The following is a 20,196-nucleotide window of genomic DNA, read 5'->3' on the forward strand; positions in this document are numbered from 1 at the left end:
TCATTATCATTATTTAAAAAATATATATAAAATGCATGTGCACACACACACAAACACAAACACACAAAACAATAAATGTCTATAAAGGTGTATTTTTTCCAAAATGTTAAAAAAGTTAGAAATGGCAACATTCAGAGAAAAAAAAAAGCATTTTCAAAGATCATCTTCAGACTATCTGGATGACAAAATAATTGCTTAGACTGTATTTGCTGCACAATAATACTGTATAGAAACAATGGGCATTTAGAGTATAAAACAAAATATATGTGGCACATACATAGTGATTCACACTGATGATCAAAGTTCAAAGGTCAAATAAAGGAACCAGCAATGTCCTTGAAAAATTATTGTTTAATGAAACAAGTCCAGTGGCTTTACAGGGTCTGGCTCTATTTCCTTTTTTTCCCTCTTTTGGGTTAATTTAGTTCAAGAGGTCAGTGTTTGTTCTCACAACAGTCATGGTGAAAAGTAAAATCCCTTGCATTAAGGTTTCCACTGGTCTCGGACCAACAAGATGTTCCTTATGTTCCTCTCGCGAACTCATGAAAACAATGTGAACTTCAAAGCTGCAATATATGTGAGCTATGTATCTTGTAAAAATTCATTGTTGAGGCAACAGTTAAAAGCAGTTACGAAACCAATAGCAGCACCCTGACATTCTGTGGTTTACAAAAGCATGCTTTCTCATAGCTTCTGACATTTATGATCAATGTCTTGTTCAGAGCACACGAAACTTTTTTTTTTGTTGTTTGTTTGTTTTTGCTCATTGAATTGTAGACACACAGGAAAAATCTTTCTCCCCAAATATGGAGTTTTGAAGGCATAAAATAATATGGACCACTTTATTATGGCCATTTCAGAGAAAATTGAATGGAGACTTGAGCATACACACACACAGCTTTGTTCACCCCCACATACAGTACACACACATATATAACTGACTTGCTGAAATAGAAATGTTAGAGTCAAAATCCTTTGAAAAAAGCACTCTCCTGCACCATATATATATATATATATATATATATATATATACAGGTGGCACAAAAAACCTGAATATAACAAATAATGCATAATGTGTCACCCAACAGTGTTGCTTATGTAATTTATTTTTTAAAAGTACTTCAACATCAAGTCCGTTTTTCCTTTTTTAAGTATAACATTTCACCCTTATAACACAGCATCCACATTCTCATACAGCAGCATCCCGCTGAACATGGTAAGCGGTTCGACGGAATCAGCCAGTTTCCCTGTGACCAGGTCAATGCACACAGTGTCTCCCACCTCTAGGGGAAGAATGATGTTGAAAATGACCAGAGATCCTGGAGAATTTCTTGTTTCAGCCACAGGTTTCTCCAAACCCTCTGGCTGGTATCCGGTCGAGTCTCCACGCGCAATACCGTAGTTAGACTTCGACAACACTGCCTCTATCTTCATGTTCTTCTGACCAGTCAGGACTGCGCTGAAGAAATAACGTCCGCTCACCGGTGCCGTGAATATGCCTGTTAAAATATCCACAACTATCATTAATAAATGACATCATTCAATCAGTTACAGTTAGCAAAACAAAATAATATTTAAAATCAAATGGTTGACTCCTAAAGTTTGAGACGCTAGACGATCTTATTTGCAAGACAATGATTTTAACGACATGCCCACATACCTGTGCGTGGGCTGTAAGACATCCGTTCATTGACAAAGACCTTGTTGAAGACAACGGTGCCTGCACCGACCTGTGGTTGTGTAAGTGCTGCTGAAAAGGACAGCCGCGGGACTTTTGCATCCTCTCCTGGAGGACCTGTTGGGTGAAAACAGCACACTCGTTATAAAGACGATTGTCATGCCAATGTCCCTGACAGTGTATTTAGCCTCCCCTGAGTACTATGACCCATTTCCAATCCATCTGTTATATTGTTAGCCAATATATTTCTATTTCCTGCTTTGCACTCTAAGGCAGTGAAGTCTTATTTGTGTCTTTAAGAGCATTTTCTTTGTTTTTCATTATGCATTTCATCTGTGTGTCTGAGCAGGATAATGACTCAAAAAGATTAAAACACTAACCTTCTTCACCTCTTGGTCCTGCAAAGCAAAACAGACATTTAATGATTTAATTAATTACAGCTTGTAAATAAAACAGTCATAGAGTTTCTGGTTTAATCAGGGTTTTTTTTGTACCTGGCTCACCAATTGGTCCTTCCCTCCCTGGTATGCCCTGGGGACCTTGTCTTCCTGGTGGCCCTGTTGGACCTGGTATACCTTGGCGACCTCTCTCTCCTTGTGGTCCAGGAGGTCCTGGTATAAAACAGGCAAACAACTTTCTATTACAAATTCTTTAAATATTATCGTAATTGTTTAACATTCTCTGTATATCTAAAACTGTAACAGGTTTAAATACAATATTAATGTCATTTTTGAAAGCTTGATTTGAGACTGTATAGGATTTGCATCTGTTTTAATATAGTTGTTTAACAAGAGTCGTTTTTAATAGAGAGACAAAACATATGACTCTTGGTTTACGCTTTCTTCCCTTCAGTTTGGAATACTAGTATGTCAAGAGGGTTGTAAGAGATGCTCTATCTTGGTTAATTTGTTTGTTCGTATGTTCATTTTAAGTAACTACTTAATCCTTGTTAGGGTTGTGGATGTGCAGCCCATCACATGGTTCCTCCAACTTTAAACTAAAAATCTTGTTATATATTGATATTACTCAAAATTAAGTAGCTTCACAATACAATATTTCATTTATGTATATAAAAGACTATACTATTAGACTATACTAATAGACTATACTAAGTTCTTAACATTTCTACAGTATACAGTGGATATAAAAAGTCTACACACCCCTGTTTAAATGGCAGGTTTTTAATGATGAAAATGAAAAATCAAGATAAATGATGTCAGAACTTTTTACACTCTCAATGTGAAATTACAAAGTGTAAAAATTGAAGTGAAAAACAATCAGAAACATTTTAAGGAAAAATAGGAAAAATAAAAAAGTTACAATAACCTGGTTGCATAAGTGTGCACACCCTTTTATAATTGCGGATGTGGCTGTGTTCAGAATGAGCCAATCACATTCAATCTCATGTTCCAAAGTAATTATCATACAGCTGTCATCAATAAAATTATTTTGATTAACCCCAAAGAAAGACCAGCTGTTTCTGTAGGATTTTCTTCACATCTTCTTGGCCTGCAAAGAGCTTACAAAGCCTGTACAGGGTCTCACTGTCGAAAGGAAACTGTCGTACTGTGGAACACTGTGAAGGCCATCATCAACAAATAGAGAAAATGGATCACCACAGTGGCAAAATGTGTTATGGCCTAATGAGACCAATTTCAAAAGGTTATAATAATTCCATAATTCCAAAAGGTATGTTTGGTGCAAAAAAAAACAAGCACATCACCAAAAGAACACCATAGCCATGGTGAAGCATGGTGGTGGCAGCATCATGCTCTAGGGCTGCTTTTCTTCAGTCAGAACTGGGGCATGAGAAGCTACAAATAACAGTCAATTTTGCAAAAACTTCAGGTGTCTGCTAGTAAACTGAAGATGAAAAGGAATTTCACCTTTTAGCACGACAATGACCCAAAGCATACATCCAAATCAACAAAAGAAAGGCTTAACCAAAAGAAGGTCAATGTTTCTGAATGGCCAGAGCCCAGACCTGAATCCAGCTAAAACTCTGTGGTGTGACCTGAAGCAGACTGTGCATAGGAGATGCCCTCACAATTTGATGGATCTAGAATGTTTTTGCAAGAAAGAGTGAGAAAATATAGCCAAGTCAAGATGACAGCCAAAAAGACTGAGTGGTGTAATAAAATCAAAAGGTGCTTCAACAATTTATTACTTTAGGGGCGTGCACACTTATGCAACCAGGTTATTGTAAGTTTTTTTACATTTTTTCCTATTTTTCCCTAAAATGTTTCTGATTGTTTTTCACTTTATTGTTATACATTGTAATTTCACATTGAGGGTGGAAAAAGTTTTGACATGATTTATCTTGGTTTCATTTTTTTTTCATCACAGAAACCTGCCATTTTTACAGGGGTGTGCAGAATTTTTTATATCTTCTGTATATTGTTCATTCATGACAGGTTTCTCCCATAGGTACAAGTCTACATTGTATAACCCATATAGTGTACATTTATATAGTTATTATACAGCAGGAGCCATTATTATAATTCCAGTTATCAATTGAAGTGCTTTGCTTCTTGAAGCTTAAGTGCAGAATGTTTTGTTTATGTATCAAATGACATAGCCACTATTATCACAATTTGTCTTTTTATTATTTCTGGGTACGTACCAATAAAGTCCTGCTCAGTGAAGGTCTGGAATTCTTTCAGAAAATCCAGTAGTGTGGAGTTGAGATCGTTCATCTTGCCATGGATATTCTCCAAATGAATACTCTCAATGTTATGTATGGCCTCTTCCTGAGTAATGACGGTAGCATTGAGCCCATTAACATAGGTCCAAAGTCCAGAAACATGTCCGCTTATTATATTCCTTATCTGCTGCAAATTCTCTGAAAGTGAATCCAGTCTGCCACAAACATTCTCCATTTTCAAAAGCCTCTTCTCCAGCCCCTCACCAGCATGTCTGCATTCACCTATCTCCACCAACAGATTGCTACTGAATTTCTCAATATTGTGGCTAATGTTCTTGAACTCTTCCTGACTGTACTCTATGTGATCATCCAGCCCGGACTGGATCTCGTTGATCTGTAAAAAGATTGCATTCTTCGAAATACCCAGGTTAGTTATACTGCTGCCATGTCTCTGAATGGTGTTACCTAGTCCCTCCAGGGTGTCATTGATGGAGCTGAAGGTCAGCTTGATTCCTGAGAGCTCACCTTGAATGGACTGGAGTTCTCTTCCCAATGTGCTAGTTATGACTTTCTGACCATCAATGTGTTTCTGGTGTTCAGTTATACTAATCTGGCATTGGTCCTGGCATTTCTCTACTTCCTCTTTAAGTTTGCCCACTTCCTCCTGCAAGTTGGAGCAGACCTGTGAGCATGCACTTTCACCAGAGTTCACTTTTCTTTGCAAGTTGGTGAATTCACCTTGATATTTCTTAAAGGTGCTGATGGTTGTGTTTCTCAAGTTGCTGAGTTCATTCTCTATGTCCCTGAAAGCAGAACTGCAAACACTGCAGTTATTTTTTAATATCTCCACGTCTGTGACAATCTTATTAAAATTCTCACCATTCTCACCCATCAGAGCCGTGATTTCCTGAACGTTGTGGCTTAGGTCTGAAATGCGGTTCATCATGGAGTCACCAGACACAGAGAGATCTTTCAGTCTGGTGTCAAACCTCTGGATGTCTTCTTGGTTGGCAATGATTTTCCATTCCAATGTTTTTACAGTATCCTCAGTCTTATTTAGTTGGCTCTGTGCTGCACATGTATCTGCACACAAAACAACTGCTGACGTCAACTTTTTGTCAAAGACAGACGTCTTGTTTTCCAACTGACTTATGCGATCCTTGTGGTCATCAACGGAAATCTTTACGTCCCTCATGTCGAGCTCAATGTTAGAAAATCTAAGGCCATGATCATGATTTTGATTAAAGACAGAGCTCTGTATCTTGCTGATTTCTCTTTTCAGTAGCTCCTTCATACTGGTCTCTGTGTGAGAGCATTTTTGCTCAGCTTTCCTCACCGTTCCGTTCAGCCGACGCTCCAAATCTCTCAGACGGCTGTTTAGCTTCTCCTCTGATACCTTTCCTCGTCTTATATTCCCATTAGTTCCATTCAACTCTTTCTCAATGCGCCCATGTAGGATGTCATATGATTCTGCAGTGGAATTAACCTTCTTTTCAAGTGCACCAACCCGCCTCTCCAGGTTCACAATGGAGTCACAGCAGCTCTGTGAGTGGGCCAGCTCCCTCTGCAAGACCTCCACTGTCTGCCTATGGTGCTGCTCCATGACACTTATGTGCTTTTCCAGGGCACGGATTCTCTCCCTGTCCTCCTGCTGTTGCTGCCGGACGGTCTCCACTCCGCTCTGGCAGGCAGAGCAGGACAGTGTGATGCGAAGTTCTAGCTCCCGTAGAATCTCATCCTTCAGCGTGTTGTATTGACCTCCTCTGTCTAGCTCATTGCCTGCACTATTGCTACTGACCAGATGGTTGTTTATACTGATGAGGGTCCTGTCATGTACTTGTGTCATGTTGTCAAGAAGATCCAGCTTGGTCTGAATGCTGTTAATGGTTTCCCTCATTTCTGGGTGGGCTGCATCAGCAGGGTTCTGACCACCAATGTGGACTCCTTGTGACCAACGTGACTCCTCTTGTATTTTTTGATTCACTCCCTGTAAGGTGGACTGCATGTCACGGAGTTCTTTAGTCAGACTCTGAATCTTCTCCTCAAGTTGTATGATTTTATCACTCTCCCCTCTACCTAAGGAAGAAAAAAAAACACTCTCTAAATATGGGAACTCTATTATTTATATTGTGTCATGATATTTGTGGCTTGGACCAGAAATCATGACACAACCAGACTGGATCTGATATGAAACAATGACTAAGGGCTGTATTCATAGTTGCAAACTTAAATTGGAAACATGTTTGTAGGATTATTTTGTTACAAATAAAAAACAAACCATAATTGAGTGGCATAAACACAGTTTAGGCTAATATGATAATACTGTAAAAAATAATCTCCACCCACGTACATTGTCTGCAAGCTTATAAAATAGCACTTGATACAGCACAGCTTATTTTTTACACTATGAACTAGATATGACCAATGTTTTGTTCCAACAACAGCAGAAAATTACAGCATAGGCAGGACTACAAACGCAAAAATGACTGACACAGCCACAAAGACATTTATCTTTTCATTTTTTGTTAATTTCATGTTCCGACATAGTAAACTGGATGCACAGCTTAATGTGACAATGGGATATTTGTTCAATTCGCTTACTTTTCGATTAGTATGTGTTAATGGAGCAACTGTCAAGCTCCTTCTAAGGGAAGGAACTTGGCCAATAAAGGGCTTTCTCATTCTGAGATAAAAAAAAAATAAAGAAACAGATGAAATGAAGTCATGAAAATGTACAAGACCGATGTTTCTCTTTGCAAATTCAAATTAGCATTCCAACTTAAAGGATTGAGATGATAATGTGCCTGTATAGGGCACTAAATAAGCTTTTTTTGCTTTTTAATCTGTGTGGAATATTGCACTGAATTGGTCACTTGTTGTTTGTATGAATTGGAAAAAGTACTTCTTGCTTGAACAGTTTTCACCCTTAATTGGATGGATCTTCAGACCACTTTTTAGGGTGCTAAAATATTTTCAAATCTAAATAAAATGGGACTCCTGTCTACTGAGACTGGGAAGCACTGGCAGGGCCTATACGTCTACAGGCGGGGCATGACTGTCAAACCTCACTGGATGCACAGCCCTGTCTGTCAAGTCAGACCTGGTGTTATTGGATGCTTCTATAGAGGTCAGGTGATGAAAAATAATACTATTAATGCAGTACACAGCTGAGGAGAAATTGAGGCCTCGTTCACCTGGCATTAACATGCATCCTGGGTGATCCGATTGTAAGTGGACAGTGCTAAGCATAGGTGTGAACAGGCTCCAATGTGTCTCTGTGTTTTGACCACGCAATCACAGCCCGTACATATATATGAGATATGATTCGCGGGACATTTCTGCCTGAAAACAAATACAGCAGAAGACTGACATAATAAATGTGCATGACACATTTCCTCCAGTGGAAATGATATATGAAACCCGATCACAAGTCTCACTGGAGACACTTTCAAAATGCCAGGTGTAAACAGCTATGTATTTTGGCCGTCTGTACTTGTGATTGGATCACTCGAGACAGACGTTAATACCAAGTGTGAACAAGGCCACTACATACATAACCACAAACATTAATTAGATCAATGTTTAAATCCAATATGCTAAAGTACAGAGGTAAAAATGTAATGTAAGCACAACTAACTATATAGAACCATATGTGGAACTAGTAGGGTCTATATTATATTATAACATTATACCATAAAATGAGTTTCTCTAAAGCCAAGGTCACATGTTCAGCAGTAAAATTTCTGTACCTTCTCCACCTCTCTGTTCATTCCCAGTACTAAATCCAGATGTAGAAGATCCACTGTTGTTGAACTGTGAGTTGCCACTGGGGCCATTGCTGCAGTCTTCACCTGAGTAACCACGACAACACTTCCATTCCATCTCTGTCACCATTTTGTAAGCAATCTTGTACTTCGGTCTTCTGTATGTCCGATATCTATTGAGTAAGAAAGTTATAGATTTAAACACATTCAGTGAACAGTGGAAATGCTTATATAATACCAAAGTTGTCATAAGATGTCATGTTAAACATCTTGTACTGCATGTTGCAATGAAAAAAAAAGACATATAAAACTGCTTGAATTCTTAGACCAGTCTGAGGACTGTATGAAAATGGTTATAATATTTTAATTAACATGCATCTCTCCTATCGCTTAGGATCATTCAACACTACCTCTAGGTACTCATTCATTTTATACCTACTGGTATAAAGAGACGGTTCAAACAGGAACACAGTTTTAAAAGAACTAACACTACAATGTTAGTTTAAAAGCTTCAGAAGGAGAGAAAATCTGGCAAAGTACATGCAGACATTAAAAACACACCAATTATGGGCCTCATTTATCAACCGTTTAGTAAAGGTGTATGTAAATGTTTGCGTAAGCCAAACCAAACTAAATTTCCACCAGTTTTACAAACGTTTCGGAAACACTGAACATAACTCTCACACACAGCTGAAATGCCGAGTAAACAATGACAAGGAAGTTATTTTGATGTCTATGCCAGTAAAAATATATATTATTTAACAGTGTAACAGCACGTGAAAAGGCCAAATTGCAGTAAAGGTCAGTTACATGTGAATCAAGTGAATTAAAAAATATATCTAATATAACCAGGTGATTGTGGACATCACACAGGGAAACCGCTTTTCATATTCAAAGCAAAGCGTCTCTGCGTCTGTCGGCCAGAATGTGTCTGATGTCAAGTTGGGAAAGCAAGAAGGCATGTGAGATAGGAATAAATAGGAATAGCAATAAATGACAGATTTTCTTAATACAAATGAATGAAACATTTTAAGATGTATCAAGTTTTAAGAAATATTTGCATTGTTTAGAATTGCTTCTGAATCCAGCAAAAATGTGCTGTTATTATTAAAACCTTATTTTCATATTTAATGCATTCTTATTTTAATATCTTCATATTTAAATGGATGGAGGAGGATGGAGGCACCTCTCCTCCTTTAGAAAGTTCGTAATAAGTTTATGAGCTCTCAGAGAGATGCCATCCATGATGCTGTGGCACACTGCAGTGAATTTAAAAATGGGTCAAATTTGGCCCTAAACACTTTCTTGTTTCTTTTGAGCTCTTTACTTTGTTTTTTCTTCTAACTTCCTCCCAGTAAAGATACATAAGGTGATGTAAACCACAGCAACTCAATAAAAAGACATCTAAAGATCTGATCCCTCATTCCATGATTAATAGAAATGTGGAATTAAAGACTGATTAAATTTAAATGGCTCAGTACATGATCCACTTGATGCTGCTGAATACAGAAGAGTGAAAAAACTTGTGAAAAGCTTGTGAAGTGAGAACTGACTTCAGTGAGAAGGTTTCTTTTTTCCCTCGCACTTTTCAAAACAAAGTTACGCCTGTGTCTATTTTTTTATTCCTACAGAACATGGAAGCCTCCTTTGCTTTTTGGTCTGATTCGTTCTGTACATTCTGGTTCGGTTCATGCAACACTAGTGGATACACGCTCATGTTATGTGCAAGTATGAAGACTTCACAAATTTAAAAATGTACAATTTATGTTTGTATGCTAAGTCAGTGCTCTATGAGGACATTGACCTGTCCAAGAGAGAGGCATAATGGTGAGTAAGAACAAGCTCTATATTTCTAACAAACAATACTTACACCACAACCTGAGAGCACTGGCCCCAACCACAATGCTGGTACTCAGGCTTCACGTAGGTCTCCACTCCATCCTCCATAACACAACTAACAGATTTCATCACCACATAGGCACACCAATTCCTGTTGATAGACATGGCACAAATAGAGAAATACAGCAAGTTACTGTTACTGTTGAATATACTCACCCACACAAATTAAGGGTAATCAACATCTTGTGACTTTTGCCTATTCCCCAACTCTGATTAGACATGGCTGACAAAAAGGTCACAGCAGCCATTTTGTTTTCCCCCAGACGAGACACACAGCAGGCAGATGCAAAGATCAACCCCAGGGGGGAGCCTGAGCCCCTGCCTTTATCCCTCAGACAGGACAAATGCCTCTTGGTCAACATATATAATAATGATTATATTTAATACGACAAAGAAGCACGCCTGGAGTGAAGTCATGAAAGTTGCAACAAGGGTTTCTGCCTGGCTGTGCCATTATCCAAGATCCGCTTCAGTGAGGCACAACTGTTATACATAATAGTTAGTGGATTATGTTTGGTTCATCACTCTTAGGTGATCTTTTCACTCCTACTGCACCCCCACTATGGTATGGGGTGAATAGAGGGGTTCGGGCTACAGGAAAATTGTAAGAGGTTGACTGCCTGTAGGGTTGGCAGGGAATGTGTTTACATAAAGGATAGCTGTCTCTTCTATGATGAACTAGATAAAAGTTTGGGTGCAAGTGCCGGTGCCAATCGCATAGATGTACTTGAGAGAGGAAGTGTTGATCTGCTAAGTGATGAAGAATGAGGTAATATATAATGCTCTCGTTGATGAGAGAGGTCAGAGGAGAATGACCAGACTGGTGCGAGCTAACAGGAAAGGCTACAGTAACACAAATAACCATATGTGACAACCACGATGAGCAGAACAGCATCTCAGACCACATGACATGTCACACCTTGAGGCTGAACATTGGAAAAAGACCAGGCGATGTTTCAATCTTCAACTGTGCAGCTGAAATCTCCATGCTTTACATGTGCCTAAGACTTGGCTACATGGGGTTCGTGTGTGTGTATGTGTACACGGCTAGTATAACGTGTGGTGGAATGGTAATGGTGCTATTCCTTTTTTTCCCTTGAGTCCCAGCCCACCAAAATATCTGTTCTGTTCTCGGCATGACACGCAGGATCCATAAATATCTTTTGTATCACTCATTACCAAACCCCTGCCCTCCCTTTCCCCTCAACAATGACTAAACACAGATTCCTCTTATTCTAGCAGCAAATCTCTCTCTGCTGACCACACAGGAATAACATTTTACAGTTTGGGGTTTGCCAACAACTTTTTGCAGTTATCACCATATTTGTTTGTGGTTCAGGTATCCGCCCATCCTGTTTAAGCACTACCCTTAGATCATCTGCTATTTTAAACCACCCTTTACCCTACTTCAACTATTTTAATGGTTGAATGATCAAATAAGCACTATGCAGAGGTAAAAATATGATTGATTACCTTTGTTATGGTTTTCAACATCAGTCATTTGCTTGTTAGAGAGGTTCCTTACTAAAGCTTAGTCTAGGAAACCATCATGTCTGTGTCGTCCTGTGTGAAATCATCCCGGGTAGGACAACAGTCCATTGCAGGGCACCATGCACACACACACCCACACACACACACACACATACATTCACACACACACACACACATTCACACGTAGGGGCAGTTTATCTTATCAATCCAGCAGGCAACACCTATCAGCATATTGCTTTTATATACAAGCAAACTTATCTTATGACAAAGACTGGCCACACCATCACAATGCTGCAAATCCTGCTTCAAGGGCCATTTCCTATAAATACATTAACAAAAAAATGTTGACTTAGTGATGGACGGCAGTATAAAGCATTCACACACTCGTGCGCCAGAAAAGAAGCATAAGCATGGGCTAACTGATAAACAGCTACTTAAGAGCTGCAACCTCTGTGATCTGTTAATTTACCATAAAGCTCTTCATGATTATAGTATACAAAGTCTTCAAAGGCCTGTCAAAAGTTTTATTTTCCCATTTGTTTTGATTAGAAAGCTAAGGTCTAGAGGTCAACAAAAGGCATATAGGTCAGACTTAAGTCCTCTTTGATGGTGTCTTGTCTGATTTTGCCTCTCCCACCCTACTGAGCAAAACAGTGACAGCCTCTTTGAAAGACAAAATCAGGCCAGTGCCCCTGCTCTTTCTGGCCATGGATGCATGGAACTCACCATTGAAATCACCCTTGAAATGACGCCTGTTACAAAGCAGCTTAGGCTTTGAATAGGGTCTACTGGTTTGGGGTCAGCTTTCTTCTCTACTCCGCAGTAATAAATATCTGTCAATTAAGTGTAAGAGCTCATCCAAAATCAACACTCACATGCTGACCTACTTTGTCAATCCAGGTCTACATTTGGACATACATTCGTATGTGATCAAAACCATCACAAGGGTTGTCGATATCAGAACAATCCTAGCTCAGGTTGGTCTTCACATCCAAAAGCAGAGGTTACTCAGTTAATATTAACTATAACAGAATCAAGGTTATTCAGATCTTATTAAACATAAAAACATAATCAGTGGTTAAAAAGGAGAGAAGTAGTGAAATCACTGAGGATATTTTGCTGAGATCTTCCAATATTGCACAGGCAATTCATTAGCTATCAAACAGCTATCAACCCCTCTGTGGAGGAGCTGATTAAAAACCCTCTCCTATCAGTGGGACACCTAAGCCAGCACATGGAACAGGTCTCCACCAATCTGGTTTATGCATGGTGCCAGGTGTGTTTGGTGCAGTCTGCCTTGCTCCTATGTAGCTCCTGTGCACCCCCACCACTAAAGAGTCCCATGGAGTCCATCCATGAGAGACAGCGGCATGCTGGCAGGACACTTTACAGATGACAACATTCCTCACTTGATAGCGACTGGGTCAGTAGGTCCTGATGATAATGTCACAGGGGCACAAACTTCAAGAACTTCATTCCCTCTTGAACCCTCTTGAGGTGTTATAGAAAAAGCAGACACCATGATTCAGAACAAATGGTTCTACTTAACACACTCAGAAGAAGGATGGTGCTCTGTCCAAGTCTGGTTCCTAAAAGCTCTCCCCTTTTGCATTTTAAGGCCATCTCTTGCAACCACAGGACCAGTTCATGACAGTGGATCTGCATGCTGCATATTTCTACATCCCCATAGCCCTAGGACAGGCATTCCAAGTCCTACCCTTTGGCCTCTCTCTAATGCTATTAATGTTCTTCAGCTCTGTCACCTCTGATGGCCATCAGGGACATGTCCACTCATCGCACACACATTATGGTGCTCAGTCTCATGGTGAACTCAAAAAAAAGCTTCCTAACACCCAAGAAGGCAACACAATTCATTGCTGGGACACTTGGTCCTTGCCAATCAAATTTAGGCAGGTCACTATGCGTGTTACTGGCTCCTGTAGAGGACACTAAGATTGCTGATACAGCTGCACTGAGCTCTAGCTCAGCGTTTCTCATGATAGGGATCTGTTTTAAAGGACCTTCCTCCCTCAATGGCTGGAAGACAGTGTCGTGCCACTGAGGCCCAGGGGGTGTGTGAAGCCCGCTTGTATATTAAAACAATTAGCTGGAATTGAGGACAAATTCTTCTTACTGATTCTGAGACATTGGTGCATGCTGGTCTGTTTAGAATTCACGTTGTGAATTTCAGATCACCAGGCTGGCACAAGGGCAGACGGCACTCTCTGCCACCAAGAGTTAGCTTCACTGACAGGAACTCATGGAACAGCACATTTGGGGAGCAGACACATTGACATAAATGCAGCAGATATGGTCTGGAGAATGTGGGAGCAGTTCCAAACTCAAATCTGTGAAAGGCTTGGCAAGGCACAAGTGGACTCTTTCACCAATGTCAAATTGACAGTCTGCTGGGACAGGATGCACTGGCCCATTACTGGCCTCACTGTCATGATGCTCAATCCCACATCTACCACTGTTTCTGCAGAATACAAAGAATACAGTAATTAGGGCCTGTGATCCCAAAATGGCCAGGTTTCACTAGTAACTGGACCGCCAAAGTAGATCTGTTGTCCTGGATGAACAGAGAGGTCCATTAACCTCAAAGCAGTCCATGTCCTATATGTGCCTTCTGGTACTATGTGTATAGGACTGCAGCTTCAACTGTTTGCCATGGAGAAAAGCCATAGACAGCTCCCCTGTCTAAACACAGATTGGCCCACTAGGTGGTTGACGTCATCACCATTGCACACAGGTGGACTCAACACCCATCCTTTCTGACATGCTGCTCTATGAGGAACATCTCAATTTCATGGGCATTACTTAGAGGAATGTCACTGCAGGAATTCTGACTTGCTGCTACCTGGGCATCACTGTGTGTTCATCTCCAAACACCTTTTCAGTCAGTCCTAGGTTGAATCAGTTATTTATGACATAGTGGCATACATTAGCCAGGGTTCCCTTTCATTCAGAATCAGCGCCAATCTGGTGGGAACTCGGTAAGAAGTTTCCAGGAAAAGATGGCTGTATGACAACTGTGTTTATTACTTCATATTTATTACATCATAAGGTCATGCATGCACAAAAAGTGTCCAGGTGATATTCACCGCCCCTGTTGGTTATCCAATGTTAACAGGACTACAGGTACATATATAACTAGTGATTTCCTATTTAGGTAAAACTGGGTCTGAGAAGGTCCTCTTCTCATCTAGGATGTGTTCAGTGGATAATTTTGAATGGATTCTGTAGACTTGTAGCTTCAAAGAACTGTTGTTGTAATCATAAAGACTGCCCTGAGCTCATCCCTGGACTCTTACTCATCAGTATTTATACAGCCAAAGTTACTCATATTCACATACAAGAGATATGCATTGGCTTAAGTTGATGATCTGGGTTCCCCACTCAGATTATGCAAATCCCTCGCATGTAGTTCATCACTTCAAGGTTTCCAGATTTTTCTTGAGTAGAACTGTCTGAGATTTTTCTTGTAATTCCCTCTAGACCACCTTTAAGCCTCAGAAAATGCAGACTGAAGAAAGAGATAGTGTTTTTTCCCCTTTGCTGACTTTGAAGACTAATGTAATAATATATGAATGAGACAATGGCAAGCATTGAAATAAACATCTAATAGGAGTCCAGTAAATTGCCAATATTTTGCTGCATGAAAAGCCCTAGTTGTAATCATCACATTAATCACTACAAAATTGATTTAATTTAACAATATGGCTCCCACCTTCATTATTGGGAAGTCTTTAAAATAGCACTTGATCCAGCACATTATATTATTTTGCATTTTATTGTTATTTTTTGTATTGTGCACCCACAGTTAATTGTATACGCATTGTAAAGAGATACTAAATTGGTCATGAAATTGTAATGTGTGCACAGATATAGGCTATTTATCACATTTTATTTTAATTTCCTATATTGAGTTCTTGACTTAATATGAAAAGGCCAGTGTTTTTATTAATTTGATGAAAAAAAAAGGATAAGCTGATATAGCATTCATCTGCTGCACTTACAATTCAAGTGTAGTTCATAATTTTATCAATAAAAAAAATTCAGTCCTCAAGCACCATCTCTGAATATGAGATATCCTCTGTGTGAAAAAAAAAAAAAAAAAAACTTTTTCATGGACTTTAAAGGAACAATACTATTAATTAATAGTGTCATACTTAAGTATTTAATATTGGCCTTAAATGACATTCCTTAGGTTTTTGAGTCATTTACAATTGTGGTTACATCAAAGTGCCATACAGTGGCGCTGGATTTAATATTGCTCCTCACTCATGCCGATATTGCACAAAAATTGTGCTTGATCCAAGTCCACGTCTGAAGTCTGATCTATGTAACTCTGGTATTAATTCCTGCCTACACATGCTTAACTGAACTCTGAATATAGCCAACTGAAACTAAAGGTCTAAACACTTCTTAAGTTTCATAATGATGGTTTCCTGTCATACATCCCTCCCCCCCGCTTTCTTTCTGAGAAAGACCATTTTTTTGTTTTTGGTTTTTTTTTCTGTCCTGCTGTTTTTATCAGCTTCTACTTTGCTAGTGCTTTACCACCAAATGAATTTTCACTAGACAATCAGGATTGGGCTTGGTCAAGTTTTAAACCACGTAACAGTGTGTTCTTATATCTCATTCCACTTCCCTGAAAAGTTTCAGATAATCCCTTCTCCTAACAAACCTCATTCGACTTTTACCAAGCCCTTAAAGAGGGCCAGAGGATGTATAGGGTAATGTGAAAAGGTATTTGGGAACCAATGGACTACTAAGTATCAGACAGCCAGATGGTACAAAATATTGTCCACTTCTACAGACTACAGATTGTCTAAACTCTGTGACTGGCACAAAACCCAGAGATAAACTTCACCTCTTGACAGATGTTTCTTCTGCCAAACAAGACAGTTGATTGTATCCAAATGTAGTTATAGGATTAAAGAGTTGGTTTTACACATGCCTCTATCACACACGGTGAATTACCAAAATATGAGCATGGTCCATCAGAAACCCAACTGAGAACATATCCATCTGAAACCCAATCCCAGGCCTAAGCACTTAAAATGCCAAAGGAGAGAGAGAGGGGAGTTAAGAGCTACTGCTACTGCTAGCCATGTAATATTTCACACATCTGTTAAAATAAAATCCAATAGACGCTCAGAAGTGGCATTCTTTCTCAAAAAAGAACAGAATATCTCTGCTCCTGGGTGCGGCTAAGGCCTCTGACAGTAATCCCACTGTACACTGTGCTCTTGACAACGAAAGCCAAAAAAGGGCAGGCTTTACAAACAGCTCTGTCATTTTGATGGAAACACTGATAGCATTTATGCTTTTGCTACGGATTTCAAATTTGCTCATTTATGGTCAGGGTTGGGTGGTATTTACAGCTGGTTACTGAATACACTGCTCTAAAAGTATTCAGTACCCAGTGTTGTTTACTTAGTGAGATTTGGTGACTTTTTAAACCCCTTTGGCAACTTTTGGGCAGACATTAGTGACTGTTCCGTACTCGGCTCTCCACATCACAGCTGCTTCCACTTCTTCTTTTAATCTGCATTCTTCATAGAAATGATGGTATTTTGTAAATACATAAATAGTTAGTTTGTGGTGCCACGACCAAAGATGACTTCTTTCTATATAAGAAGTAAGAAACACACTCATCGTCCACTTTAATAGGAACACCTGTACACCTGCACATTCATGCAGTTATCTAATCAGCCAATCATGTAGCAGCAGCACAATGCATAAAATCATGCAGATACAGGTCAAGAGCTTCAGTTAATGTTCACATCAAACGTTAGAACAAAGAAAAAGTGTGATCTCTGTGTCTTTAACTGTGGCATGGATGTTGGGTTGGTTTGAGTGTTTCAGAACCTGCTGATCTCCTGGGATTTTCACACACAACAGTCTCTAGAGTTTACACAGAATGGTGCGAAAAACAAAAAACATCCTGTGAGCAGAGGGTCTGCAGGCTGAAACACCTTGTAGATGAGAGAGATCAGAGGAGAATGAGCAGACTGGTCTGAGCTGACAGGAAGTCTATAGTAACTCAAATAATCACTCTTTACAACCACGGTGAGCAGAAAAGCATCTCAGAATGCAGAACACATCAAACCTTGAGGTGGATGAGCTACAACAGCAGAAGACCTGTTATCAGGTTAGATGATTTAAACATCTGTGGGAAAACGTGCTGTCTGCAGGTTTAAGATTGACAAAAATAAACTGGATCTTATAATATATGTTTCCTTTTTGTATCTATTTTGTATCCTATACCCTATATCCTACCTTAATAGCCTTGTTGTCTGACTTCGTGGGCAAGACAACAAAACGACTTTTTCTAAAGTATCTTAGTTTTCCTTGTCTGTGCTGCCAAACACAGAAAGCCTTGAACAGGACAAGAACATAAAGCAAGAACATGGTTTAAATTAAGAAAACAAAACAATGTCACTTATCAGGGCTACTTCATTATACAATAATTCAATAAGTATTTGTGCTCTGCTCACAGATCAAATGCATGCATAATTTATATAATTTTATTTCAGTTTTATAATGAGCTTAGTTACAGCTAATAATCTGTTGGGTTTATTTACCCGCATTCCTAACCTTGTTAATGGGTAATTCATTTTAAAAATGACGAACTGTGTACACAACACACGTTACATACAGCGGGATCCAAAGGTCTGAGACCATTTTGAAAATCTGGGATTTTTTTTCTTTCATTTAAAATTGGAAACAAAGAAAGTAAATGTTCAATATCTTGAATATTTAATATTCGGCACTATTTCTGGGTCCCTATTTAAATGTAAGCAAATTAGTGATAATGACCATGTTAAGTGCTTTGTACAAAAGGTCAGATTTTCCTCACGTCTAATCTCTTCTACTGAAGCGTGTGTTCAGACGACACTCCGATGCATTTGATCTAAAATGTATCATAAGATTTTGAACAAACTTGTGGAGTCCATGCCAGCTCGTGTGCACACTGTCATTAAAGCAAAAACGGGACGTACCACATACTAAGAAACTCTGAAATTCATGAAAATATTTCAAAGATTCTACTTTTCACTCAAGTTGTTGTCAATAATATAATCTGTAATGAAAATTTGTTGTATTAAATTTGAAAAGAATGCAAAATAGAAGCATTTTCACTAGTGCTCTCGGACTTTTGGACCCCACTGTATACACCAACCCCAAGCCACAGACGATATTATGGTCAATCGGACATAGTTATGAGGCATGATAAGACAATGGTATATTGCAGATTATATCACATGTCTATAACTTATTTCTCATAGAAAAGAAGAAATCATTTAAAACAAAATGAAACAGTGGTAGCGAGTAGCTATGAAACAGACATGAAGGAAAGAAGTAGAAGCGCACGGGTGGCACAAATTTGGCAATACTGCTGTTATACTTGAAGTAGCTGTCAATCAAGCATCCATATTTGACCACATATTTTCAAAGTGTGGTCAAAATGTATTCATTTTCTTTAGTTTTGACAGAAAAACAACTTTGTAAGTCCTTTAACAGCTGAGAAGTTGTTGGAAATATGTGCAGCTCTAACAGAAACCTTGCTGTTTTATTGCATTCTGTTTTAATTTAAACAGACAGTTCTCACGAGCTCTTCTGTATTTTTCTTGCTGAATTCTATCAACACGCATTTCACATGCAATATCTGTCGCAATATTTTTTCGCCCACCCTTTGGAGATTGGTCTGCTGGTTGGTGAATAGTTTCAAACTTGCCGCTAATCTTCTGTGGACGTGTCCCGATGACGTAGAAGTGCTTCAACCTTGCACAGCAAAGCACAAAATACCCTTGAGACACATGGTTGTGAATGAAGTGTAGTAAGCGGGTCTGTTTTCGAATTTTCTAAATTTGTTACAGTGTTGGAAATCATATGGGTAATATAAAAAAAAAAACATTTGGTGTCCAAATGTTATTAATAGCAAAATATTAGTGTATTTTTATAGTTTGTTTGCTAAATAAATCAGCCTGAGGGGGTTATTCTGGTCAAAAATAAAAAAATTTTATCACCCCTGCAGGCTAAGCCTATTACAGTCAACTAAATTTGGAATATCTGTATATTATCTTATTATAATCTGTATTACTGGACCTTTTTCCACAAGTAATGGAGTGAGAATGGTGGGTGTACGTGTCGCAAAACATGACTACGAATAATGAATCAGCACACATTAAACATGCACAAACAGCCAGTCAGTCTTTTACTACTGGCAGAAGTGAAGAACAATTACGCTACAGTAACCTTAACACCACTTTTATGATTATTTGGGCTAAAGTCTTAACACGACTTTTGAAGACTTGACTCCAATGGCTACATTGATTTATCCGACACATTTTCGCACTTTTATTAAATGTATTGTTTAAAATATATACAAAGAATTTGCGTGAACCTTATTATGACTTAATGGTAATACTTATAGACCTACTTCTCGGCTGTAGTGAGGGGGTGTGTTAGTAGGGTGAATATTGCTAAAGTGCTAAATATTGCTTTTGAAATTTTTTACTCTTTCTGTCACTTTTTAATCATCTTCCCAGTGTCATATAATCCAACAATCTCTCTAACACTATTCAAAAGCAAAAACCAAGAAATACCAAACATGTGTAGAGTGGCACTTCTTGGAATCTTCTTGAAACTCTACTTTTTTTTTTTTTTTTTTTTTTTAGTGGGACACCTTTACTGAAAAATTCTTTACTCTA

General features: G+C 38.8%; 1 protein-coding gene across 2 annotated transcripts in view; it reads right to left on the reverse strand.

The window, feature by feature from the left end:
• Positions 1-72: 72 nt before the first annotated feature.
• The window catches only part of emilin1a (elastin microfibril interfacer 1a), a 21,371-nt gene continuing 1,247 nt past the window's right edge, over positions 73-20,196 (reverse strand). The window contains exons 1-8 of one of the 2 annotated variants that reach the window (XM_034313868.2): positions 11,459-11,757; positions 9,957-10,076; positions 8,072-8,259; positions 4,302-6,398; positions 2,173-2,289; positions 2,059-2,076; positions 1,661-1,795; positions 73-1,499 (exon numbers count right to left, since the gene is read on the reverse strand). In XM_034313868.2, the coding sequence (XP_034169759.2) occupies positions 1,168-1,499; positions 1,661-1,795; positions 2,059-2,076; positions 2,173-2,289; positions 4,302-6,398; positions 8,072-8,259; positions 9,957-10,054 (2,985 nt within the window). In that variant the 5' untranslated portion in view covers positions 10,055-10,076; positions 11,459-11,757 and the 3' untranslated portion in view covers positions 73-1,167. Of the gene's footprint in view, positions 1,500-1,660; positions 1,796-2,058; positions 2,077-2,172; positions 2,290-4,301; positions 6,399-8,071; positions 8,260-9,956; positions 10,077-11,458; positions 11,758-20,196 lie in introns of those variants that run through there. The other variant, XM_026946961.3, reaches the window with a different exon arrangement.

The sequence above is a fragment of the Pangasianodon hypophthalmus genome, chromosome 19 (assembly GCF_027358585.1).
Source record: "Pangasianodon hypophthalmus isolate fPanHyp1 chromosome 19, fPanHyp1.pri, whole genome shotgun sequence".
Taxonomy (NCBI): domain Eukaryota; kingdom Metazoa; phylum Chordata; class Actinopteri; order Siluriformes; family Pangasiidae; genus Pangasianodon; species Pangasianodon hypophthalmus.